The 27,760-nt window shown below is 42.9% G+C and overlaps 1 protein-coding gene across 2 annotated transcripts; it reads left to right on the forward strand.

Annotated features, from left to right (window-relative positions):
- The first annotated feature begins 232 nt into the window (after nt 1–232).
- LOC306790363 (zinc finger MYM-type protein 4-like) lies at nt 233–27,539 on the forward strand. Of its 2 annotated transcripts, none has more exons than XM_079286563.1 (29): nt 233–371; nt 3,131–3,746; nt 4,765–4,817; nt 4,907–5,056; nt 5,333–5,396; nt 6,372–6,568; nt 6,843–6,967; nt 7,716–7,938; nt 8,076–8,291; nt 9,251–9,401; nt 9,738–9,853; nt 9,982–10,344; nt 10,486–10,636; nt 12,044–12,219; nt 12,367–12,544; nt 13,025–13,138; nt 13,233–13,276; nt 13,473–13,611; nt 20,202–20,347; nt 20,453–20,570; nt 20,727–20,984; nt 21,592–21,668; nt 21,981–22,110; nt 22,204–22,355; nt 22,478–22,592; nt 24,165–24,413; nt 24,642–24,759; nt 24,875–24,943; nt 25,622–27,539. In XM_079286563.1, exons 1-29 carry the CDS (start codon nt 330–332, stop codon nt 25,779–25,781), a joined length of 4,710 nt encoding a protein of 1,569 aa, XP_079142689.1. In that variant the 5' UTR covers nt 233–329; the 3' UTR covers nt 25,782–27,539. The 2 variants fall into 2 exon arrangements, with proteins under 2 accessions (XP_079142689.1, XP_079142690.1); XM_079286564.1 differs by lacking the exon at nt 233–371 and adding an exon at nt 1,323–1,403.
- Nucleotides 27,540–27,760: the final 221 nt, after the last annotated feature.

The following is a 27,760-nucleotide window of genomic DNA, read 5'->3' on the forward strand; positions in this document are numbered from 1 at the left end:
TTTTTTCGGATTGTGGGAAAATAATACGTATGTTTTTTTGCTGTGCATCAAGCTGAATAAACCGCAGTGCAACCATAAAATAACAATCCTCTGGCTGTTTATATCCAGTTCCGTGGACATTCAAAACTGGAATTACCGTATTGAAGCGAATAGAGCAGGGCGTATTTTTTCGAGACAGCATTTGAAAAAGCGGGGTTAGTAATGTGGTAGTCTACACGGGAGGACTAGAAAAGTAAAAGGCATTAGGCATTTCTAAAAGAAGTCTACGCTGATACAACATAAGTATCAGTTTATCAGGAACAAAATACCATCACTGACAACTTCCTAACATGCCAACAGCAAAAGACGGAGAAGAGCCACCCAAAAATACGGTAACGCTATCTTCCCCACCATCTTCTTCGTCGTCTTTATATTTAAAGGACCAGTGTGTATGAGTAAGTGGATATATTGGCAGACATTAGATAATGTGTATTCAGTTTTCATTAGTGCATAACGTTAATAGCATGAAACTATGATTCGTTATGCCTTTGCTAGCTTAGAATGAGCCTTTCATATCTACAAGAGAGCTAAGCTGGCCCTCTTCAACGGAGCCCGTCATGTTTCTACCGTGTCCCACAACGGACAAACTAAAGACTGGTTCTAAACAGGGCCTTTGACGTTTACGTTGAAGTGTCTGTATCATGTCTGCATGAATGCACCGGTTGGAAGGCGAATAAGAATACATATTGTATTAAGTGGTTGCTGGTGCGGGCTACGCAGTTTGTGTTGTGAAAAGTTTGAGAACCCAAATGGAGGATCATACTTATTTTTTAGCACAAGACAAAGCAAAGGAGCGTGAACCCTCGCTGTCAAAGAAGCGCAAATGTGAAGAAACAAAACGAAAGCGGGACAGGCGACGGTAGAAAACCAGGATAAATATGGTGTGGCCTTTCGTAGATGGAAGTCGCTGATGAGGGACAAATGTTTTCAGAGTGACGCCGAAGTTGCAAGTTTTCTGCTGAACTTAAAGGCCACCGTAGGTTCATCTACAGTTCTTCACGATTGGACAGTAGTTTGGAAGCAATGCGCAACCTCACCGCTAGATGCCACTAACGGCTACAACTGGCCCTTTGGCCAATTTATACGTAACGTTAACATGTTTCTGAAGTAAGTTAACGTTACATCCAAAATCATTCGGTGTTTAACTTGTGCGACAGGTGCTTCACCTAACCTTGCTGGCGTCAGCTGACTTAAAGTGACCAGGTCTCTTCACTGAGTTTACAGCAGCATTGTTTTTGTTAGTATTGTTAGCTGCTTGCGTACATAAGCCATAACCAGAGAAGGGTGGGTGTTTGGAAGCACAGCGTCTGCAGCATAATTAAAACATGGCGGAGTCGGAGGAATTTAGACTTAAAAGATTAAAGGTAAGAAATATAAACATAATGTATTCAAAGCAACACCCAAACGGTTAGCTAAATTGGTTATCTGATATCTACATGCTATTCCGTTATAACGTTAGTGGGCTAGCGTCTGGTTGGGATGTGCACATTGAAGCTAACGTTAGCTCGCTAGCCTAACGTTACGAACCCGTAGCTCGCTGCTATCCTGCACTGATACACACCGCCACGCCAAGCTGCGCCGATAACAGCCGGACGACTTGATAATGTGAAAACGAACATATTCCATAGTATATGACGCAGGGCTTCTGATGAACCCCAGCAGCATTTATTAACCCAGCACCGCAGCTGATGACCGGTTCCACAAAGGTTGCATCGCGGAGGACTGCTGCGAACAATAAAAAAGTGGATATTTTATTGAATTTAAGTGTAGGCATGCGAGTCACTTACTTAAATGTAATGTTTACTCAAACTCCAGCAACTACTAAGATGTCTCACTGGATCACTTGGTGAGTGTTTGTATATACGTTTACAAATTACGAGTGTGCCAGGACGCGATACGTTTGATGAATTTTGAATGGGGTTTGGTGGGACGCCTTCTCCACACCGGACAGCATTCGGCCTGGATCACTAGAATCCACAATAGCAAGACATTGATAGCATTAAGGTTCGTATAGCTAGTTCCCTTAAACGTGGACACGAAGAGCTTGTATTCAGTGAGGGGAGGACGTTATTTAGTGATATTGTTCCTTGTGTTAACCCAAACATATGCTCACCTTATCTCATAGACGGAGAGACTACATTATTTCTTCCCAGCTCAACATTCAAACACACTGAAACACACGTAGATTGATGTGATTTGTGTGCATAGTACTGTCACTATTGTGTTATTACTTATGTTATTATGTGATGGTGATGGCTTGAATTTGGCTTTCCAGCCATTTGTATCTAAAATGGGTTTGTTATTGTAGGCAGTCTGTGTGCAGTATAGGCACTTGTTTGGCACTCATGTCTATAGTGGATGAAGACAGACCTGCACTGTATGCAGTAGTTGGACTAATATACCTTATTCTGTGGTAAGCATTTTGACATGCGATAACAAGAACGGCACAAATGTAATCAACAACATTAAAGGTGGCTGCACCTACACAGCCCTGGTATTGTGCATGTTGTGTGTGTGACATGGCTGTTAAATGGAGTAGAGAGAGATTTAGATCCACCTGTGCTCTTCCCGCTACGACAAGAACATAAAACAAAGGTCTACAAAGACCTTAAAATGTAACCACTGATGTTGCAAGTAACCGTAGATACACCAGTGCTTAGCTTTCGATTGCCCAGTGCTTAATTTGAAGTGAAAAGTACAGTTGTGATGTACAAATGTCCCTCACTATGTGCAACTGACACATAGGTAAACAAACATTGTCACATTGTTGTCTGAGATGAGATTAGCTGGAGGTTTGTGGGGCATTTCACAATCTGATGGTTCATTAAATTGAAAATATAAAAATGTAAAAACAGATGATCAGGTGTTTTTATTCCTTTAATGAGTCTGAGTAAAGACGTGTGTGACTTATTTAGTAAATCTTTGAAGATAAAGTTGCAGCTATAGTATTTATAGTTGGGGTAACAGTTTCTCAATCATGAATATTTTGTTACTTTGAGGTTTAAAGGTTTGACAGTGAGGAATTGAAGATGAATGTGCATTTTTCTTTGAGTGCTAAACAGGAATTCCCAAACCTTTTTCTTCCCTACAGCACGAGCAGCGCCTGTCCAGAGTGTTTGACGAAGTGATGGGGCTTGGAGACTTTGCTGACAACTCCAGGGGCTCTGCCAGCTCTTCCCGGAGTGGAGGTCAGGATGAGACAAAGGCAGTAGAAGAAACTTCAGGACAAGGGGAACACCAACCGGTAGAAGAAGAGGATAGCAACGGCAGCAGTAAAGAAGAAAAGATGGATGAGGGGGTGGGAGAGTCATCCTTTCCTCGCAGTTCCTCCCCTTCCATGGTCCGACCCTCCTCGTTTACCATGGGAGCTAACGAAAGAGGAGGAGGAAGTGGAGGGGCTGCATGTGATGACGCACTAGATGGCCTTCCTGCGTTTGGGCCAGAAGAAGAGGAAGATGACGAAGAAGATGAAAACTGGCACTTTTCCCTGCCAATGGGCAGCCTGGAGGATGCTAATGTGGGTAAGGCAATCCGAAAAGCAGTCAAACCAAGAGTCGGAAACAACGCAACTCCAGGCAAACCCTCTGCCCTTCAGCCCAGAGAGGAGGAGGAAGAGGAAGAGGAGGAGGAGGAGGAGAGGGAAGAGAGCACAGGCTCTGCCAACACCTCACACTCCTCAAAGGATCACACACCTGAAAACAGCCGAGGTAAAGAGAGCTGCATGCACAAGAAAATTTAGACAGTTGTAAAGGACAAGATTGCTCACTAATGCCATATTTTACACATTGAGTTCAGTTCATTTGTCACAGAGAGTGCTGTTCAGCCTGTGAACACAGTTGTATATTGTCCTCTGTGGCTCCAGAGGGAGCTTCCTGCAGTCTGAGAAAAATAACCCTGATGATGTCATTGTGATGGCACCAGGTTTATTAGAGCTTTGGAAGAAATGGGCATTAACCAGGCAGGGAGGGTCTCATGAAAGACACAATTTAGTTTTATTATGGCCAATGTATGGTCCAGTATTTGGAGGGGGCTTGACCTATACTTGAGCATTCTATTTACCTCGTAAACTGGAATTAGAAGCTTGGAAAGCCGTCCCACCCGAGTTGACTGCGTTGCAGTACAACAAGCCCAAAAACCTCAGTGGGGTTTGCTATTAGTAGCCATACCAGTTCATAGCAACATGGTCACAGACGGGAGTTGGACAGTATTATACGTATGACTGATTTAGTGGGACAGAAGTGCTAATAAACAGCATATTGCGACAGCTTTCTATTTATTTTTTTACTATTGATGAGCAGAGCAGCCATTGTTTTTTGAGGTCTGGCTTGGTGTGGTTCATCCGAGAGTTCAGACGCGTTTGACATTTTCACCTGAGTACTTGATCCGCCTTCCCAGTTCAAATGGAATGCAACATAAGTCGAGATGTCTTGACCTCTGCGTTAATGTTCAATCTTTTTCTTAAAATCTTCATGAAGGTACAGTGTAAATGACTGCAGTGGCCTTTTAAGACTTATGACTTTGGCTCGTCATCGCATGTAGTTTGTGCTCTGTGGTGGCACCATTGGCTCTGGTTGGACATTCTTTCGTATTCTCAGCATATATAACTGAACTGTTCAACAAGTTCTCGGGTCGTCACATGAAAATGGCATCCTTGTTTGCTTAGTTTCTCTATATTTTATTCTACATTATGTATTCTATTTGTTTTCTTTTCTACCCTTCTGTCAGATGGAGGCGTCCTGAACCAGACGGAGGAGACTGAAGATAGCCAGGAGGGAGAGGTAGGGATCTGGAAAGATTGTCATGCAACTGCAATTCTAAAATCTTTGAACCTTCAGCAGGTGATTATGAATACTCTTTATTATTTCAGAGGTCAGAGGCAGCTCCGATTGAGGACAGTACTCCCCCATTGCCTACTACAATCAATATTAAAGATGAGCCAATCGATGAGGGCTACGACAATGCTTTACTGCCTCAGAGCTCCATCAGACAGATCAAAGAGGAGCTGGAGAATCAGGAGGTGGGTGTGGGGAGATATCTGCTGTTTATGTTCAGTATGTGTAGATTTGTAATAATCGGAGAGGATTTCACCAGAATCGAATGGTATATTTGGATTGAAGCTGCTGACAGCTCATACTGTGTGTTGATTGTTACTAATTGTAGAATGGTTTTATAGCAATCCAGAAACTTTTCTCGGTGTCTTCAAATCAATAATTTGATTATATGACTTCCAACAGTACTGCCTGGAAAAGCCCAATTTAACCAAATCTGATATCTTGATGTGTGCTCATTTCAGGAGGAGCTGAGGATCAGCTCTGTCTACTCTGTAGGTGGAGGGAACACCTTTACATCCCCTTCTGGTGAGTTCACTTCTTTGTTCTTTGTGACCTATTTCTTCTCATTTGAACATCAGAGTCTTGTGCCCGGTTCATGTTTGTCAGGTAGATACGAAAGAGACATCAGCAGGAAACTAATGTGGGTTGTTGGTCAAAGTCAGTGGCTTCAAAGCATGAACAGGACATGCTGTGGGCAGTTAGGTTATTGCCGGCAAGAGCTTTTGGGTTAGTTTGACCACGCTTAAAGGACCAAACCAGTGGTTTTGTTTGAGCCAAATAACTACTGTCTGCTTCCACCTTCTGTTAGTGCCACTCATTTCTCAAGACACGCGTAACAAGCCATATTTTAACTTTTGTAGTATTTTGCAAAATCTTTTATATTGTCAAAATGAAATGTTGGGCGGTACACCCACCTTAAAATGTAGTCCTTCACCTGCCAAAACACACGTCCACATTTACAACTCGCTGTACTAAAATCCTGCTGTGTAGTTGGATCGGTTAGCAGGACAGATATCCTGCAAGGAGGGATGAACAACTTTGTCAACTTTTCTGTGAATCTGCAAGAGAGCTCTGAAATCAGGATGACTTGTCACACATGGAGGTTCATCCGCTGCATTGTTCATTTTGTAAACAAAAACGACTAAATATGTTAATGAAGTTAAACCGGCCATTCCCTCGGTAGTATCTATTTGTACTGATTTACTGGGCTGACAGGAAAACCACGGGTATTTACCAGTATACCCTTTAACAGCAGACATTTTGACAAATCATAGATTTAAGTGTGCCTTTTAAGCACTGCATTCAATCAAGATATTCCAGTTCGGGGGCAGTGGTATTGTGCATGCTGGTTCACCAGAATAGCTCAACAGATACATCTGTGTCTGCAGCAAGTGCATCAGAACTGCACAATTGCCATGCGTGTGTGTTCTATTATTAAGAGTGATCAAAAAAATAATATATCTTCTTGTTCACCAACCTTTCCCCTCTTATCCACTCAAGTTCCAGCAGCAGTCCCAGCTCCCCCTACGGCGACCATTTTTATCCCAGGTAGAAGTGCTGTCCTACAAGCCATGGCTCCCTTCCCTGTCAGACCACCAGCTCCAATCCCAAGTTCACTACCAGCTCTGGTACCAGCACCCCCCCGCCCGCCTCCGCCCGCCGTTCCTGGGAGCGTTCACTGCAGTGGCTGCTCTAAGGTACTGGTGTAACTTAGTCCTGCGTAGCAAGAGCCCTCTGCATAGATGTGCATATTATTATGCACATTATATTATTAAAAGTTAAAGAGTGAACAGCAATCATGTTCTATACATTGTAATTGACATGGAATATTGCAATATGTACTATATTGATCAGATCTAGTTCATCACATGATGAGCAGATACAACTTTTAATGTATCGGGGCTTTTGGCCGTGATGTAGGGTTTTATTTCTTGTTGGTTTAATGTCTCATGGTTCTGTAAATGGCCGTAGGTTCTGCTGAAAGGCCAAACTGCATTCCAAAGAAAAGGTTCCACGCAGCTTTTCTGCTCCACGGTTTGTCTCACCGGCCACCTGCCTGCAGCCAACAAGAACCGGTCCTGTTTCCAGTGCAACAGGTACATCTTTGTTTCCACGACATCAGTGTGAACTTAAATCAGGCCTTCATTTAACTGACATAAGCTGGCAGTTGGCTCATATGAGTCGTATTCATTTAGCACATGAAAACACTGACGGTCAAACTGTGCACTCCTGCTTCAAATCAAAACTATGTATGTATTTTAGGGTGTTGTCTTGCAACCGACAAACATGGGAGTGTAAAGTTTGCCTCAAGACGGCAAGACATTTCCACCATATTGCTGACCACAAGAGCGTTTTTGATTAAGTTTATAATAAAGCAGCTTTTGTGGATCACTGCATTTGTTTTTTTATCTACTGTATGACCATTTAATTCTATGGTGGCATCATTGAGAAATTGTGTGTTCATTGGGGCACATGTAGAATCCCTAAATCCTATATACTTCCTCACCAAAACACTATATACGTGTGTGTGTGTGTGTAGGTTTTCTTTGCCGTTATTTCACTGTACACATCGTCATTTTTCTTTGAAGTGACAAGTGATTGTCTCAGTTTTAGTAATTTTAAGTTTCATTATGCATTCATATATTTTTCCGTATGACTCAAAAAATAAACAGTTTCATACCGAGTTCTTAAGTTTTGTCGAGGTAATAAACTTGCTGAAACTATTGCTTGAATGTATGTTCATTTCAACTCCATGTTTGAGTTTTCGTCGTCGTTTCCCTCTTTAGTACGTTCCATCCCCTGGCCTGACTACTGTATTTACCTTTTGTGCGTGTCTCTCTGCAGGGAGATCCTTCAGCCCAGGGACATGATCACGATTCCAGGAGACGACAGCACCTTCATTAACTTCTGTGGCCAGTTCTGTCTGTCTGTCTTTAGACACAAGAAGAAACAGACTGACAAGATTCCTGATAAAAGACTAGAGCGGAAGCCCGAGAAGCCGCCTGAGAAACCAGTGGAGCGACCGCTTGACAAACCCGTTTGTAGTGTCTGTAGAGTATCTAATAGGGTAAGAGACACAAAAGGCAGATTTTACAGTAACGGCAGATTTTTGTTAAGAAGCCATGTCAGCAGTAATTACCACGTTTTTGTCTTTACGGTCTAATTCTTTCTTCTCCTTGTGTTTGACTCTTATCATCTTCGCAGCAGATCGAGCATGAGGTCACCCATCAAGGCCGTCTGCACAGACTCTGCAGCGATGCTTGCTTTGGAACATGGCGCAAGATGCGGCACCTAGCAATGAACTGCTGCGAAGGCTGCGGACTTTACTGTAGCAGCAGCTCAGGCTCCTGTCAGACGCTCACAATCGACAGATCTCAGCTCAACTTCTGTGGTCCCACCTGTATTGGCACCTACAAGCAGGTATGCTTTTTTTAAAATAAGGATTGTTCTGAATTTATGGCAGGAACATGTATGATGAACATTAAGGCCAGTGGTTCTTAAACTTTTCAACGGAGAAACTTTTGGAGGAAGAAAAAAGAAATACCACTAAGATCATGAACATTGCGCTCACCTTTCTTCTAGTAGTTTCGTGTGTGCCACTTAGAGTTTATCCAAGCCCTTTTTTTACTGACATGCTTGAAGTGTACCGGTAAGTCAGCTGCCAAAGTTGTCAGAGATAAAATACTCACTGGTCTCTCCTCCTCTCCACCGCTTCCACTGTGAACCCATGAGCTAAGTAGCCATCGTCGGAGGGCTTTACCAAGCCTCAGTTATGTACATACAAAGCTTTGAATGAGGTTTTCAAATGGAGCTCTTAAAGAAATCAAATATGGAAGCAGAATATTTAGTTGGAACTGATTACATCTGTATTTTTCAACAAATTTTGACTTTTGGGTTGAGAACTGAGACAATTACAGAGACCGTGTGTGGTTAGTTAATGTTTCGGTGAGTTATTAATACGGTAATAACAGAAACGTCAACAGCCCTACTCCGTCATCTTGTCATTTGATTACCGTCAGCTGAGCACATTGTCTTGTTCATCTCTTCTGTTTTTCTTTTCGTCCCTGTCAATCTCTGCCCATTATGTAAACCTACAGACTGTCTGTCTGAACGAACAACATTGCTATTGTGATTGCCCATTTGTTTACCGTTCCGGCGTCAGAACATCACTTCCGCATCACATTTTCACCCGTCATGCCTCACACCCTTTGAGAACCACTGGCTATACTTAACATGTTTTCATAGTCGTGGCTCCAAATGGCAATAGGATGTGAGTGTCAAGTACCCACAAATCACATAACTTCAGAAATCGCACACTGTACTCTAATGTTTGTCAAGCAAATGCAAACTTCTTGAATTCTATTTGTGTTTTTGCGTAGAGTTGCAGAAAGACTGTTGAGTGTGCCTACTGTCACAAAATGGCGATAGTGTCTTTCACCACCATGGAACGAGACCAAAGAGGCAAAGTCCAGCTTTACTGTTCAGCTGCTTGTGTGGAACGCAGTCGACCACCGCGACACATCCTCACTGGTAAGGACACACACACAGACGCGCACACACACACACACACACACACACACACACACACACGTGCCAAGTTTAGATGGTATATGCCACAACAGTCTCCTTCCTGGTTCATGATAAACATACTAATATGAAGAATTTATTGAATTCAAAACATTACAGGTGCCACCTTACATTATTCAGTATGTATTTTCCATTCGCACCTTATTGTTACCTGAGACTTTATATATTTATTATTTGCACTCTTCCCTACCTTATATTGCAACGACTGCACAACAATTCCCCTCAAGATGAATGAAGTTTTATCTTACTTTACTTTTTATTTGACCCTTTTCACCGTAGGTGCTGCATTCCCCTGCTGCCTGTGCAAGGTGTCAGCTGTGCCTCAGTATCATCTGGCCATGGTGGACGGCACCATTCGTAACTTCTGCTCCTATGACTGTGTTTCCGTATACAGGGTAAAGGCACCAAACAGCATACCAACGTTTTTTGTATCCAACAAACGTTGATGGAACATCTGTCGGTCTAAGCCTTGTCGTCTTGTGGGTTTGACATTGCTGTTATTTTTCTCGCCTCGTCCTCACAGAAGTCCGGGGCCACCTCTCAGCCAGACCTTATCAATGGAACCTCTGTTCTCAGGGACCCCTCCCTCAGAGATGCCCCAAAACCAGGGCCCTCTGCAGGAGTCAGCTCAGTCCCTCCCATCCCTCAGGACCACCCATCTTCAGTCCCCTACCAGAGCCACCATCCCAGTCATACCTCAGTGCCCCCACTGGCGCCTCCCTACCCAGCCATGCCCTCCCCCCCTGTCCCGGGGCAAGCCCAGGCCAGAGCACCTGCTGGTCAGCCCCTGAAACCAGCAGTGGGCGGGCCCAGTGACACCTCTAAGCTGACCTGCCATCAGTGCAGCAAACAGTTCAACGTGAAGCCGCTGCTACTCAGTCACCAAGTAAGGACACAGCTCCCATGCTGACTCTTAAGTATGTACAGATACTTAACCCTAACCCGTATGCATGATGAATGTAACTCTCATCAACTAACCCTGATGACGATGATGATGATGATATCAATGCTAATTGTTTTCTTTCAGGGTCATATTTCTATGTTCTGCAGTAGGACGTGCTGTGAGCAGTATAAAACCCAGAAGAATATCCTGATTGTGTGTGAGTTCTGTAAACAGGAGAAAGTGCTCTTTGACACCATCAGCTATAACCAACAGGACCTGATCTTCTGCGGTGAAAGTGAGTAGACATAGTTTTGCTCCTTTAGCCTACATCGTTTTTCCTGACGCTTCTGTGGAAGAATTATAGCCTTGTATGAGGTACTTCTCCATCGACGGTGTATTGCCTACAGTAAATGGTGGTCGACACGCCCCCGGTTTGGAGAAACGGAGCGGAATACCAGCATGAAAGCTAACTAATGTCCTTCTGTGGGCAGGAAGCAGCAAAACTTATTTTAGGCACCTAAAAAAATCAATATCGGTTCAAGTGTGCGCTATATTTATAATATTTTCACCCGTTCCCACAGGGAACTGAAGCTTCTATATCCATCTATGCTCTCTTCAAAGCTACAAGACTCCATTGACAAAACACAGCGATTTTACCTCGCAGAGTGCAGGAACTCAATCAGTTTGGTTGTTTGTGATTTTGGGTGACTTTGGTAAATCCTAACCAACCCTTTTAAAACACAAAAGTCACACAGCAACACAGACTAGAAAGGTGCACTGAGTAGATCAACCGATGCCCGCCAGGCGCCGTAAAACACACGTCATTCAAACTCAAAAACAAGCGGCGACGTATGCAGGCAATCTGCTCGAAGTCGTCGTATAAGACGCATCACACACTCTCGCCAAAACAAAGTGAAACTCACTAAGCTGTCTGCCTGCATAGCTGAGTTGCGTCAATGTACAGTAGTGTGTGTACTGGTAGTTCCATTAGCTGTTAGCCAAACACAGTAATGTTTCCCCCACTGTGTCTCTGGGCGCAGAGTAGTGGATGGGAATATTTAAGATGTACTCAGCTGTTTCATCGCTAGCGGCACCTGCCGGTCAAGATTAGTGAGTCAGCAGGCAGTCGATTATAAAACAGGCTGTGAAAGGTGTTTGAGAAAGTGAGTCAAAGCAACCGTGAGGCCGTTGCGCACGCAGCTGTAACTGGGCACCCCAAAAATTATGCAGAATGCGAGATCAGCAGTGGACACTCAATCACAGAAGAACACACGCGCACACACTCTTCTGATCGCATTATCCTCCTTGTGGAGGTAATAATAATAATAATAATAACAAGTGACGAGCTAAAGCAGCGTCTACAGCAGCACATTGCTTTGCTCCCGTGATGGTACGCCTGCCTGGTTCTCTAAACGGCCAATCGCAATCTACCGCATCACCTCATGCAACCCACTTCAAAAAAAGATCTGCTTATTTAATTGTATTATTGAAAATGCAGAATGTCTGATAATGCTAGTGGTTCCAATCTTTGCAAAACTAATCACGACAAACTGCCACTCTGACCTTCCATTCTTTTTTAGGTGAATAATAAACCTGCATCTAAATAACACATTTATTCACTGTCATTGGACTTGTGGGCTGAAATGTGTATTCTTACTACTGTAATTGCATTAATATAAGGCCCATCCTTCCTCTGTTCCAGGCTGTAAGCAACTTTTCAAACACGACCTGACATCCCGTAACAAGGATCATCCTTGGCGTCCCTGCACCTACTGCTCCGGCATCAACCAGAAGATGCTGCACAGCCACTACGGAGGCAGGATGGAGGAGTTCTGTAGAGCCCACTGCATGTCCCAGTACACTGTGCTCTACTATGGGGTAAGGAGACAGGTGTCCCATTCCACTGTACATTGATAGCAATTGAACCAAGGGGACTGCCGTACTATGTGTTCAACGTGATTATGGTTGTTTTGTTCTTTCTACATCTTCTCTTTTCTTCCCTCTTGCTCTTCCTCTCCCGTCCAGATGGGTCGATGTGATGGTTGTCGGAAACAGGGCTATATGGCTGAGAAGCTGCAGTGTTTGGGTTCAGTCCGTAATTTCTGCAACCTGCCCTGCCTGCTGCAGTACTGCTACCTGCATCTTGAGACGAGCCAGCACACCAGCAGTAACGGTACTGGAACGGCCCCACAAACACCGTTTGGTAAATTGTGTTACTGCATCGGTGTTGTACAGTATGATGTTGAGTAGCAGTGTACCTGCCGTACATGTACATACGTAGGTACGGCAATCCGTACGGCCCATGCTCTTGAAAGCGATATCTCAGGAAGGAAGTTCTACAAATTTGGTCGGAAGGTTGAACGGATTAGAGGTCAACGTGACCCTAACTCAAGAATTCATATGCTTGTAATGACAAGTTCAGACAAATGTCTAATGGAATAAAATGTGGTGGTGGTTTGATTAATTTGATTGTCAGCAGCCAAAAGAAACTACCAACTGCAGTCCGATTCTGATTTAAAACCTATCAAAGCCCGATAAATAGATACACCGGCACCATGTCAGTCGGGATATGGAGTGCACCCTGTGAGAAGAGGATGGAGGAAAAGATTTTAAAAAAGCAGTAATCTCAGATGGTAAACTACCAAAAGTGTTCTAACCTCGGTATGTTTCTCTCCTCATCCAGCTCCAACACAGCCCCACCATTCCTCAAAGATGAATCCTGTCATCGCTGATGACGTGTCACTGGCCAACGGCTCTGCCTCTCAGCCCAGTGTGTCAGCAGACACTGCTCTTACTGGTTAGTTATATCAGTCGATTGTTTCTCTACATTTATGGTATGCACTACTCACAGTGGGGTTTAATGCAGTGCTGTTTTTATTCCTCTGTTCTAGGAGCACTTCCGACCTCCAACGTTGATGGCAAGAACCTAGACCATGTACGTGTTGTTTGTGTGCGTGTTTGTTTCTGGTTAGACTTAACATCCAACTGTAGGTCTTCACTCAAAAATGAGTTTTTAAATGGTATAATAGGATATGAGAACTGTCCAGATATAAGACACAATCTAATGCAGCATATTTCTGATTAAGAACCAGATCAGATCTACTTAGTTTCTTTTTGATGTCTGTTCCCAGGCCAGTACTCAGACTGATGCCATGCGAGTGCTAATGCCCCGTCGCCGTCAAATGAAGAATAAGTCTGTTCTGTGTCGGCCCTTCACCATGGACCAAGAGAGCATGTGCCAGCTGCCCACCCCCTTCGATGATTTAGCAGGTAACTACAAAAAACTCAGAACGGCTGCACAGCCGGATTTAGGTGCGCAAGTTTCACATGGTGCGTGAACCATCCAGCAGTTTGACGGTAAAATGCACTAGTGTCCAAATACCAGGTGTGCATATCGTCTACTTACTGCACAGACAGACATTTGAAAGTTTAACTTTATTCATTCACTGTTTAAAGTTGATCTTGAGATAATTTTGACGTACATACAATTTTTCTCTACACACTCTGATGTGTGCTTGGTGTGTGAACAATCTCTCAGAAACATCTCCTTGTGTTGCATTGGTCAAACCAAACCGCTCGTAGTTTTGAAGGGTTAGGTTTCACTTCGAGGCAGTTGCTATGTGTCCTGACACATATCAGATAAGTTGGTGAGAATCAAGAAGGTGAATCGTCACAAAAGCAAAGAAACATTGTGAACTTGCTTTGTGGGATATGATATTGAGCTGTTTTATTCTCACAGTCCACACAAGAAAGACTGTGATATACACTGGGCTAATATTGACCGTTTCTGCCATGACGAAGATAATATTCTACATTTTGATAATTAAAAAATGGTTAAAGATGAAAGTGGTCAAGACTAACGGTGCTACATTTAGTTACAAACTCAGTATCAGTCAGTGCCAATACCCACAGCAAACATTCGTAATAACATTAATAATAATGTAATAACTAGTTTTAATAGCACTGTTAAAGGAGCTTATTTTCCTTTTGGCCATGGCCGGTGTGCCTTTTGTACGGTGTTTGTCACAACCCTGCACACCATCTAATATATTTCCATTCATATTTTTTTTGGTTCATTCAATTATCCGTTTTTCACAACTCGCTGTTTCAATAATTGCACCAGCTCTGCTAGATAGCGCCTCGCAACCTGACCACCCATCCGCGGAAGCATCCACATCTCCAGCGCCATCACCAAAACCTCAGGGAGAAACTCAGCTGCGTAACGGCGTGCCAGCGCGCCTGACCGGCCGCCATTTCCTGGCCAGGAGGGAGACCGACTCTGGCTGCAAGGTCTGCTCGCAACACAAGAGGAGGAGAGTGGAAGAAGAGGAGCAGGGCGGAAAGAAGAAGAAGCCCAAGATGGAGGAGGGGGAGGAGCCAGTGAGGAAAACGGAAGAAGAGTCGGAGGAGGAGGAGGAGGAGGAGGCGGCGGCAAAGGGAGTAAACTCGGGTGATGCAAAGGACGGGGAGAGCAAAGAGGGGGAGCACTCGGAAACAAAGCATTGTGAGCAGAAGAGTGGGACAATGAGGAGGCAGACGCCGTATTACTGTAAGACGTGTTCAGGAGAGCCCAGCCTCTGCCCTGTGCCCTGTTTTGAACTCTACCACACCAGACTGATCTACAAAACAGCTCCTGAACTGGAAGCACAAGGTGAGCCTTCTGAATAACGCAACGCTTTTAATATACCATGAAATAGTATTTTAAATGTACCTTTGTACCACAGTTGTGTCCACTAGGATTCTTCTTTTGTGTGCAGTGCATGTAAATTGCGATAACTGTCACTAAATTAAAGGGATAGCCCTGATTTTTTCTTTTTTTGAAGTTGGTTTGTATGCGGTACTTAAACATAGTCAGTTTATTCCCTTTAGTAGGTGGCGGTCGGGACGCCCCCAGTCTGGAGAAACGGAGAGGAGAACCAGCTCTGGAGCAAAGCAATTTTGTGCTTTCGATGTGGGCAGCTGCTACATGTATTTCAATCAATCAATCAGTTTAGAATAACTTCAACGCATTACTTTGCCATCAGACAGCCCTTTGAGACTGGGAACTGAAGCGGTATGCTCTCTTTAACGCCACAAGACTCCATTGAGAAAATCGGTGATTGAATCTTGAATTCACTGCCAGACGGTTGATTGACGTTGGTGAGTCACACAAACTTACCTTTCGAGGCAGCGGTAGACCAGCAACTCCAGTGTTCTGCAAAGTAAAATGACTGTTTTTGTCAAAGGAGTCTGGACACTGAAGAGAGCGTTAATCGATAAAACCACTTCATTCCATTGGAAAGGACTGACGGCAAGGCAAAATATTGCAAATATAGCATACACTAAAACGGATCCATATTTATAGGTTCCTAAAATGCATTGTGCCGCTGCCCCCGTCTCCTGCTCCTGCCCCCCCCATCTACTGTCGGTAATACACTACGGATAAGTACCTCATGCAGCTCACTTCAAAAAATCCAAACTATCCCTTTTACTGCTGTTAAAATCATAGAAACAACAATGCACTGGCATGATCTGTTGATATTTATGTACTTTTTCCAAGTCAATTCAACTGATTTGTTAAGAGGGTCGAGTTTGTCACCCTAGTTTTTCTCTCCACAGCCTCCTGACCTGCTGACGTGAGAAGTTTTCTTCCACCGGAACATGGACAAAGATACAAAGTCAGTTACATGAATGTGTATTTGCAAACTGACGGTGCAGTGAAGTGATTCACTTCACTGCGTGTTTTGGACATTTATTTATTTTATATCTATATATATCTATATATATATATATATATATATATATATATATATATATATATATATAGATATATCTATAGATATAGATATAGATATAGATATATATAGATATATCTATATCTATATCTATAGATATAGATATAGATATAGATATATATAGATGTGTGTGTATATATATAGATAGATGTGTGTATATATATATACACATGGCAGTCTTTGTGTATCGTCTTCCTACGAAGGGTGTTTATTTTGTGTGACGGTACTGCAAGTCATCTATAACTTATGGACTAACGGTTTGGATTGACATACTTCCTTAAGTGCTTCCCTGGCCTACAACACGGTGCTGTAACATGCAGGTAAAGATACCTCGTGTCATGAGACATGAACATCATGGCACATTTGTCAAGTGTCCTAAAACTTGTGACTGATGTTTCATTCATTTCACTTGTGTGTGTTATGTAAACTGTTCTGTGCTGTCACTTTATTTATGTTGCGTTCTTATACACACACACACTTTTGTTTTTACCACCAACGTATCCCTTGATGTGATGTCACTTGACATTACAGTCATGCATTGTGTCACGAGCAGTAGTGATGCCTGTCCTCCAGTATGTAGCCTGATCCGTACATTTATTCAGGTCACTTGTGCCTACCTACTCGCCCAGATGCAGCTCATGGGGGGGAAACACTGTACGTCACTGAACAGGTTTATCATGAAAGGGATACCATTGTTTAGGTAAACCAACTTGTGATATGTTTTTGAAAAAAAGCTCCTGTGCGTATTCCATTTACAACAGGGAACAATTTATGCTAAAACTCTGAAGTGAAAATGTGCCCGACAAGAAAATGCAGGTTCATGGAGCCGTCTCCGGGCAACTGTGCTGCTAAATGTGTTTCTACTTTGGACGAAACACTCACGAGTACTGAATCAGTATTAAAGAGTTCTTTGTGTTGTAAGTTCTTGTAAAACTGGCTCATTTTTTACGGGATCTTCATCCCCAGTATAGAGGAACTAAGTAACTTCTGTCTAGATGGCGGGCGCCATACTAGAGTTCATTCTCTCATTAAGGATCAATTGGCTGGACTTAAAGATGCTGGCTGCATAATGAAATGCAGCAGTTGCTCTGTAATGCAGCCAGAGCCAGTGGATGATCTTAGGTGGAGGTCATTTAGTTTGGGTTCACTTGTGCTGCCATGTTGACCAGAGGAGATGCTGTAACATTCACCACCTATAGCTTAAGATGCAGGTACACACGAGGCTGAAATCCGCAATCACTTGAATTTTTTGTGTGAGTGAAGAAAACTGCATTCAATTGATGTTCAGTTACCTTATTTGTACTATTGTTTTGAATGTGTGATGTATGTATCAAGATGAAATCCCTTGCTGTACGTCACTAGTCATTTGAACCAACGCTGACTTCAATTCATCCGTCTGCTGTCGGAGGGAGTCAGCGCGACGCTTAAGTTGATTCCAGCCCTGTGGTGCATCTCCAATAAGTGGTTTACTTTTTACTTCTTTTGCAGCCGACTGTCTGTTGTTGGTGTTTTTTAACTTCTCCACTGTTCCGGCATGTTTTTATTTGTTCCTTATTTTTATGATGACACTGACATGGATCAGATTGCATTGCTGCCTTTTTTTGTTCGTTTTTAAAAGAGTGGATGGTTTCGTAAAACTCAAATAAATGGGTCAATAAATTACATTTGTGAATACAATTTTGTTCGTGTTGATGTGTGTCTGTCTGAGTTATATTCCTCAGATTTTACCTGCCCGACAGTCTAAACCAAACTATCAAGTAGCCATTGTTCAGTAACTCTCCCACCTCTGAAATCATTTGTCCCAGTGTTACAAAAGGCTGCGGTCAGTTGTAATCATGGCTGCATCCAAGACATAAACTCTGTGAGACCCAAAGTAAGAAAGACAAAACCGAACTCTCCAAGCAGACGCACAGTCTGCAGACGGATGAGGAAGCCGGCCAAGCTTTTTTTTTTACTGCTAAAGTGCCTAAAATGAATAACAAATGTAATACATTGCTTCCACTAGCTCAGATTATGGAAAACAACAAAGTGTGTTATCATAATTATGCAGACGACACACAAATCTACATAACTATGTCACCAGGGGACTATAATCCCATACAAGGGCTGGGTAACTGCATTGAACAAATCAACAACTGGATGTGCCAGAATTTTCTTCAATTAAACAAAGATAAAACAGAAGTAATTGTTTTTGGTACCAATGACGAACATTTGAAAATCACCGCTCAGCTTCAGTCACTGATGTTAAAACCCACAAACCAAGCCAGAAATCTAGGTGTAGTTATGGATTCAGACCTCAACCTGAACAGCCATATCAAGACAATTACAAAATCAGCCTCCTATCACCTGAAGAATATATCAAGGATTAGAGGACTTATGTCTCAACAGGATTTGGAAAAACTTGTCCACGCATTTATCTTCAGCAGACTGGACTACTGTAACGGTGTGTTTACAGGTCTCTGTAAAAAGTCCGTCAGAAAGCTGCAGCTGATTCAGAACGCTGCAGCTCGAGTCCTCACTGAGACCAGGAGGGTGGATCACATCACTCCAGTTCTGATGTCTTTGCACTGGCTTCCTGTCCAACAAAGAATTGACTTTAAAATCCTGCTGTTGGTTTACAAAGCACTGAATGGTTTAGGACCAAAATACATCTCTGATCTGCTGCTCCCTTATGAACCATCCCGACCCCTCAGGTCGTCTGGGACCGGTCTACTTTCTGTTCCCAGAGTCAGAACTAAACATGGAGAAGCAGCGTTCAGTTTTTCTGCTCCACATATCTGGAACAAAGTCCCAGAAATCTGCAGGTCTGCTGAGACCCTCAGCTCATTTAAATCAAGATTGAAGACTTTTCTGTTTGCTGCTGCCTTTAATTGAACCACATTCAATTGATATATTCATCAATTTCCTGCATTTCTGCATTTTACTCCTGAATTTTATTTCTTACACAGTTTTTTAATTGTTTTTTAAATCTCCTTTTCTTTTGCCTTATGTTTTGATGCTTTTAATGGTTTTATGTGAAGCACTTTGAATTACCTTGTTGTTGAAATGTGCTATACAAATAAACTTGCCTTGCCTTACAATATAGATAAAAATACAAGCAAATATGTTTTAGTTAGGGGAGAAATGATTCCACTTGTCTTAAGTACTGTGTCACTGGTCATATGACCACCAGAATAGATGGCCACAGACCGAGGTGATTTACTCTCAAATAAAGGTGTTTCCAGTGACAGAGACTCTGCTGCAGCACACTAAAGGACCGGCACGCTGCAATCAGACAGTACCAGGTAAATATGTTGACAATTGAATGATGACGAAATCAGTTTGACGCTTGTAATAAGTAGTGATCTGCTGTGACTTCCAAAACATCTGGAGTCTGTTGATATGTCAACAGATCTTCAGGATAGTAGTTTCACCTTTTAAGTCTAAGGTCATGTGTTCCCCAAATGAAAGGTGCCTTGAAAAGTGAAACTGTTGATGCGTTTGGATGCACATTCCTTTGCATAGGTCCAGTTATCAGTGAAGTCATGACCTGCTCCACTGATGTTGTGCTACAGGTTCTATGTGTAACATTTTAGCTTCAATAAGTCACGACTGCATTCATTCATTTTGAGTCATTGGAGATCCATGGTCTTGTATTCATTGGGATTTTTCACATCGAAATAACGTGCGTGGTGGTGATCATTTTGTCCATCCGTAATATGAATGTGTTTATGCGTGTATTTTAAAATACTTTTTATGAAAATAAGTCTTCTTGCCCTCAAATGTAATAGTTTGATTTAAGAATGACCCAGAAACTGCTCTCGTCATTTCTGCATCATAGAATGATGCAGCTCCGATACTGAATATAGTAGTGTCATATATTGTATTGCAATAAAAGCTGTACGTATGTTAGTTGTCACCAATTAATTGACCTGTTATATCAAGTTCATTTCTCTTTCACTTTGATATTTTGGAGACGGTTGGATGTTTGAGCCTAATCTGTCCATTTTTTGTTTCTTTGCCTTCTTTTCTCCTCTTGCCCGTCTCTCTCTCTCTCTTCTCCATGATCTCTCCTCTCTTTCCTCCCTCCCTCCCTCCCTCCTCCAGCTCTGACTCTGCCCTCAGTTAGCTTCTCTGCAGGGGAGCAGAATGTGAAAGTGTTGATGGTGCCAGTCCCAGTACCGGTCTTCATTCCAGTGCCTATGAACATGTACTCCCAGCACACACCTGTTCCAATGGCCATGCCCATTCCCGTACGTCCCATCAGCAATTCTATGAATTAAAAATGATTCATGTGCCTTGTGTTGAGTGTTTCCCGCAGCAAATCCAATGTAAACTTGTTCTCCTGTTTCCTACAGGTTCCTGTACCCATAGTAGTACCACCACAGAAGAAGCACATGAAAGATGCAGCAGTCCAGTCAGAGCCTATGACTGTGGAGGAAGAAAAACAGAAAGATGGGCCTGTTTCCAGTACAGGTGAGGGCGCTTTATTGTCCTGCTTTTTTATGCACTCTTGTCGTATATAAAAGTTGAGTTCTGTTGCTACATTGATCAATCCAAGGACTGAAATATCAAAAGCGTTACGACCCAAATTTCACCTCATCTATGTCTGTTTTTATGTTGTTGCTGCAGACCAGAGCAGTTCTTTTAATGGAGACGGGAAGTCAGAGGCAGTCACTTCCATAATCCGTGAAGATGAGGAGACTGAAAAAGCAGTACAGGCCGACCTGCCACTTACTGTAAGTGCAGAGAGCATCACAGAATCAACTGATCCCCAACCTAATACCGAGCCAGAGGGGACCACGACGACAAGCGACCCACCATCCACCAGTGCTGAGCCTCAACCCCCCTCCTCTCCAATGATGGACTTGGAGACTGACATCCCGAGTGGTGAGATATCATCTTACTATAGAAGCCTTGACAGGGAAGTGAGGGAGAAAAAAAGCTGATTTCTAAGTCTGGTCTGATTTGTTTTCTCTCCTGTGTTTAGTTAGGCCGGGATAATCTTTCTAAGTTAAAACTGGTGGGAAACATTGTTGTTGTTGTAATACTCATTCCACAAGAGTCTGAAGTGCACCACGACTGCATGACATAAAAAGAACTAAAACATTTATGTTTTCTTCCAGGTGAGTTTTAATTCACATAAATGCTGACACACAAACTCACCTGGAAGAAAACATGAATGTTTTTAGTCCTATTTAGAACTTCAGCCTTTTGTGGCCCGAAATGAACAACAATAAACTCAATTACAGACATTTTGACAGGTGAAATTAATAAAATAGTACTTTCTTAATTATCTTGCAAAATTATCTGTTTCACAGATGGGAAACAAAATGGAGGGACTCAGAAAGATTGTCCTGGACAAACCTAATTCTTTTCACCTGTTTTTACAGGGACAGACTTAGAAAATGGATGAGCAACATTTCTTATTTCTAAGGACTTGCCAATATACCCTAAAGTGCACCCCAAACCTACAACTGTGTGTGTTTTTTTGCAGAATCGTTGGATCAGAAGTCATCTGCTCCACAGAGAGGCGTGAAGAGACCAAGAGAAGGTTACTCCAGCCGGAAACGGGTATGACTCCCCCGATAGTTCAGTAGTATTTCATTCATTCATGCATGTTATCAGCCTCTGATTTATAACCTTTCATTCTACTGACTTGAGTTCGTGGGCAGACGAGTTGTCTTGCAGGCTGCTCTGTGATTCTCTCTGCCTGTCCTATGATTTGTGCACATTTTTAAATATTACATGTATTTATAGACCCAAAAGGTTTTCAAATACACCCAACTTTAGCCTAACGTGCATTTTCTGCTCACAGTCAACCTTTCAGTTGCATCAACCATTTCCCATACTGCCCAATGTTCATTTGCATTTCCACCCACCCAGGGTCGAAGACGAACTGTTGCGTTGAACCGCAGCGCAGTGGTGCCTCCAGCAGCCTCCAAACTGAACCACCTGTACGGGGTTAAAGCCTGGAGGTGTTGGGTCCAACAACAGAACAAACACCCGAGAGAATGTGAGCCTCAGTTCTCTTTACAGTCCAGTTGGATCTCTTCTATAGTTACCTACGTTATTCCATACTGTGTTTTGTCGTCTCCTCCCCCTGTAGCTAATCTAGTGGATATTAAAGAAGACGTTCTTCAGTGTGACTCTGCTGAGCTGAGCTTTGCTCTGTCTCACTTCATCAGAGATGTGAGACGGCCCAATGCAGAGACCTACAGCCCAGACAGCATCTTCTACCTCTGTCTGGGGATACAGCAGGTACACACACACACACACGCACACACACACCCACACACATATTGTGTCACTGGTTTACACCTTGATTCCTTTAGTGTGTTTCTTATTGATGCCTTCTTTTCCGTCTCCCTCTCTTTGGACAGTATCTGTTCATGAAGGGCCGCATAGAGAACATCTTTACAGACGAGCTGTACAGTCACTTTGCTACCAAGATCAGCGGGATGCTGTCACAATGGAAACCTAGACTACTACCTAGCGGTACGATCACTGACATAAAGTCATAATCCTTCAGATTTTCATTACATTACACCCAAATTGTAATGCTGTTTGTTGTTTGATTTGTTCTGCAATATCAATTCAGTCTATTTTCTTTAAATGATGACCTCTCTAGTTTTAATTGATTGTGGTCCGACATTCCCGTGATGGATTCAGATCACTGATAACTGTTGTTGCACTGATCTATACTTTTATAACAATGGGTAGCGATGTTCTGATAACATTTTCTCCTTCTCAATACAGAGTTTGATATCTTAACTTGCATATCGGTGGATACTGAGTACCAATCCGATACGAGTGCTGCTAACAGTTAATGTTAACGAGCTTTCCTCCTGCACATTTCAACTTGGCTGTTTTGTTTACAATGTAGCATTATTAGGTAAAGTAATCGGGTGAACGAGAGTGTTTGAGGGTGTGTAGTGTTGTGGAATATTTCCTTTAAAAGTTCAGGAGTGAAGTTGGTTTTATCCAAAGTGTTTAACATAAAAACAGAGTCTTGATGAATGATCAAAGTTTCAAAAAGTCAATTTAATGTTTGCAAACAGAGAACACAAACACAACCACGTATTGCAGTGAACTGTGAATATGCTCTGGAGACGCAGAATCAAAACAAGGTATTTATACCGGCCGGCACAGAGGAGACAGACAACACACCGGAGACTAAGGCAGAAATGTTTAGTCTAACAAGAAGCAGTTGATATAGGGAAAGAACACGTCGGTTGTTTGTCCCGACTAAGATAGAAAAGTGACCTTTGTACTCGACCAAATAGGTCAATGTGTTCAGACATCCAGACAAATGAACTTCCTAACAGCAACATATCTCACAGAAAATATGATGAGGAGGTTAAAACATTTTTATCATTACAGTAGAACTAGTTTACACGTGTGCAGTACCGACAGGCCAGGATGTACGGAGTGAGTAGGAGGTGACACGTGTTGTTGTTTTTCCTGTGTCGCGTAAATGAGCTGTTAAATGATAAAATGGTTTGATAATGTGATGTCGGATCCGTGCGTGGATTCGCCGATACGTGACCCATACATTTCAGGCTGCATCGGAGGCATCGGGGTCGGTACCAGAACAACTCTAACAATGGGTCGAACGTTTAATGAGGCAACACTTTGCTAACAGGTTCAACATATCAATTTTATAAGTCGATAACATTTCAGTGTTGCGTTTACGGCTTGTTCCGCTGCTCCCAAGTGGCCAACAAAAAGAATATGTTCATGCTGCTTTAATGTAACAGGATGTCTCAAAACCTTACAAAGGTTATCCTTTTCAAAAACAAAACTTGAAGCTATTATGCCAGGTTGACCCCACAAAGCTGAAGTTAATCATACAAAACCTACTTTAATTATGCAGTTATGATTTTAATATATTTAACTGTCATTATCCATTGATATAAAATCATTTATCACTCATTCATTCTGCCCCAGTCATGTTGAAAGCCATCACAGTATATGCGGTGGAGGCATCCTGAACAGGTTGACCAGTGAATGCCTGCTATGGGCACTTTGAGTCTCAGCTCCTTCCCTGCTCCCTCTCTCCTCCTCAAGGCGGTGCTGCTTCCTCCCGTGTGTTGGAGTCCTACCTGTGGGAATGCAAGCAGCTGGGCGCCTACTCCCCCATAGTGCTGCTCAACACACTGCTCTTCTTCTGCACCAAGAACTTCGGCTTCACCACGCTGGCGCAGCACCAGAGCCTCTCCTTTACCAACTTCACTCGACACTCCAAACCCTGCAACCGAGCGGGCAAAGTCCACTACCTCCGATACCACAGAAGCAGCACCGCCACGCCTCACGCAGGTGGGTGTCTTTTTAAATGAAAGTAGTGATGATAGCAGTTTGTCTGTGCTGCTGTGCTTTTGAGCAGCAGCTTAAATTTTCACACTGACCATATTTAGTGCAAAATATCAGGTGACTGTGACTTTACCAATAAAACTATTGATATCAGCCTTAAATTGTTTTTATGAATCAGATTCACCTTATTTGTAGACTTATTTGTGTTATGGTGATCGTTCTTTTTGTTTTTAGAGCGATTCAGAAAAAGACAGGGACAGGAAAAGGAAGAGGAGGACCTCGAGATGCTTGAAAATGTCACCAACCCTCTACACTGTCCTGTCAGACTTTACGAGTTCTACCTCTCTAGATGGTAAGACACACACACACACACACACACCTGTAGACAAGCTGACAGATGAAGACGAAAGCAGACGTACAAAGCAACTGAACGAAGGCTTCATCTCTGTCCTCTTGCTCCCCAACAGCCCAGAGTCGGTGAAGATGAGAACAGACGTGTTTTTCCTGCAGCCTGAACAGATTGTGCACACTCACAGGTCAGAGTCAGTCCTCCAACATTCAAGACACTCAGTGATGAAGGTGTCGCTTATCACCAGCTTCCTATCCACCCTCGTATATGCTGCACATTCACCCTATTTGCCCAAATAAAATGGTGTTTGTTTTTAGGTCATTGACAGGAATCAAGATTTAATTGGAGTGAAAATATTACCTTCTGTGCTATTTGCAACATGCAGAGGTGTCGCTTTATGTTCTCTTCGGTAGATTTCTCGAATCAGCTGTAGCATTTGTAAAACAGTGCAAAAGCCTGTTACTTGCTCAAAATCCTTTTTGAGCTCTCTTTCTCCAAAGTAAGCATGTCAGTGCCATCTGAATGACAAGTCCTTGTGTCACGGTCTACAAACAAGATAGTCAAAAGGCTAAGCCTTAGTATAGCAGTGTACACTGTAATATTTTTTAAGTAAGATATGAGGTTTTGATTACAACGACAGAAAATGCATGAGGCTGCACTTTTTCTGTATGGCGCATCACAATTTCAACAGTACGAAGTTTCACGTTAGTGCGTGTGGGGGGATTGATTGCAAGAGATGGGACAGGAGTCACAATCTGTCAACGAAATACAGCCTTCACTGTATTCACTGTCGTTTGCTGGAGACTCCTGCACTAATCCAGTCCAAAATAACAATGTTTTTCCTTTCCATCTCTGACCTCAACAGTTCCCACTGGTACACCTCTCAACCGTTAGAGGCCACCACTCTACAGAGCATGCTCACGCGCATCTTGGCCGTCAGAGAGGTTCACCAGCACCTGCAACATGAAGCAGCTCGGCATCCGCCCTCAGCCGCCGCAGTTTACAGTGACACGGAGCTCTGCTAGTTCACACCCTGCTGATCTCTTCTCTGCAGCGGAAACCCTCTCTGATGGCGAAATCCGCCGACAGTCAATGACAGCTGTGCGTACGCCCGTCAGTCATACAGATGGAGGCTGACGGGTCTTTGAAACGGGAAAGACAGAACGTAGACACGATGAAAGACAAACGATCATTGCATTTAGGTAACTCGGTGGCCATCCGCTCCCCCACATAAAAGCACAATGAGTTCACAAACTTGGCGAAGGGTTCACATCCATCAGGCCCTGTCAGATCTGTGGATTGATGGGTTTGAATGTTCTGTTTTATCGTTTTTTGCCTCGCTTTTGCATCAGCTCGGTATTTATGAATTTCTTTTAAATTTCACCAAAATCCAAAACAATTACATTTTGAGAACAATAACAAAAACAACTCAATTACAATCGTCATATACAGAGCGGTACATAGATGGAATGTGACCTCTGGATTTGACCCATCCTGAGCATTAGGATCAGTGTCTCGCTCACGGACACTGTGACAGGACGAGCCCGCGTTCTGGTGCCTCTACCCGCTGGTGAGCAGGGTTTTGGAATTTGACAGTGTGTTCATCCATAGCTGCACAAAACCTGATGAAAAAAATTGTCTCTCAGTTCAAGTGAAGCACGTACCACAGACATCCAGTGTGGTTTTGAACAATGAACCATCAAATATGTCGTTTAACAAAATGCATCGACCAATATCGGATTGAATATGCTGTTAAACCAGTATACTGTATATCAGTGTAACCCTTGTAATGATAGCGGAGACTCACAGTGCCTCTCATCTTTTGTTGTTTTATTGTTGTCTAGTTATCTGATGATTAGGATTATTCTTCATCCTGTGTGGCCTTAATTCCCTCCAAACAACTCTCCCGTCTCCCCGTTTGCCCTCCAGGGTTCACTCATATAGCCTCCGGAGGTAAAGTGGAGGAGTAGCTCATTTCACACATCCACTTATATTGCAGTGCACATAATCTACTATCCTCTGTACCAGGGGTCGGCAGCCTCAGGCACGGGAGCTGAACCAATGCACACTGGCAATAAGTGTGGAAGAGAGGGGTTTTTTTTGGAAATTCTAGTGCCTTCTCATCAGTATGGATGGAATGAAAGTACAGATCCGTTGAAGATTTAAATTTTGATGTGGTGTCATAATTTAAACTTAATCATTAAGGTCATTAAACATCAAAGTCAACCTTGATGTTGATATGGCACCATTATCATGACTGGGAGTGTTTCAATTATTACGATTACATTACAATGGGATCTATGCTCCTTCTATGCTCTCCCTTTATGTAGTCTTGTAACTTTCCTCTTTTTAACCGTGCCAATATCTAAAAAGCCTCTTTTTGTTTCTCCTCTTGCACTTTGCCGTTGTTCCCTGATTTGACAAATGGAATTGGGACAATTTGAATGAGCAGCAGACAACTCAAAGTACTATCACAGGACTCTTCTCAACCCTGACCCTCGACTTTTCCTGCATTATAACTGATGGTGTTCATGGTATTGTGTGTTTTTTGTTGGCCATACATCCACTCAAAAGCAAGTATTTTGACAATGTGCCTAAGGTTTTTACCACTGTGTCAGCAGTGTTCATGCTGGTTCTGTTCATCCATCCATTCAAGATCCACGGTCTGTTGCCTGGACCTCTGACTTTGAATGGATTCAGAACAATGTTTCTAAATTGGCAAATAGATAGTCAACACCAGGGGCAGACTGGGGGGAAAAAGTGGCCCGTGAGTTACTGTCAGACCGGTCCACTCAATACACGGCGCGCTGCCCACTCGCACGCATCGACCAGTCAGTGGCCTACTTGGAAAAATACCATACACTTAACATGATTTTGGATGATTGCAAATAAATTACATCATATATGTTTTTTTTTTTATAACATTTGGATCCACCAATTTGCCTGGATGGACACATGGAATACAATGATACTGGCTATTGTAACACTCCAAGGTAGGTATAGT

The sequence above is a fragment of the Melanostigma gelatinosum genome, assembly GCF_949748355.1.
Source record: "Melanostigma gelatinosum genome assembly, chromosome: 16".
Classification (NCBI taxonomy): domain Eukaryota; kingdom Metazoa; phylum Chordata; class Actinopteri; order Perciformes; family Zoarcidae; genus Melanostigma; species Melanostigma gelatinosum.

Excerpts from the sequence above, each read along its gene's own strand:
- LOC306790363 (XM_079286563.1), top strand. The coding sequence starts at position 330 with ATGCCAACAGCAAAAGACGGAGAAGAGCCACCCAAAAATACG. Across the intron at positions 372-3,130 it reads AAGAGCCACCCAAAAATACG|CACGAGCAGCGCCTGTCCAG; the intron begins GTAACGCTATCT and ends TCTTCCCTACAG. Across the intron at positions 9,854-9,981 it reads ACTGTGTTTCCGTATACAGG|AAGTCCGGGGCCACCTCTCA; the intron begins GTAAAGGCACCA and ends TCGTCCTCACAG.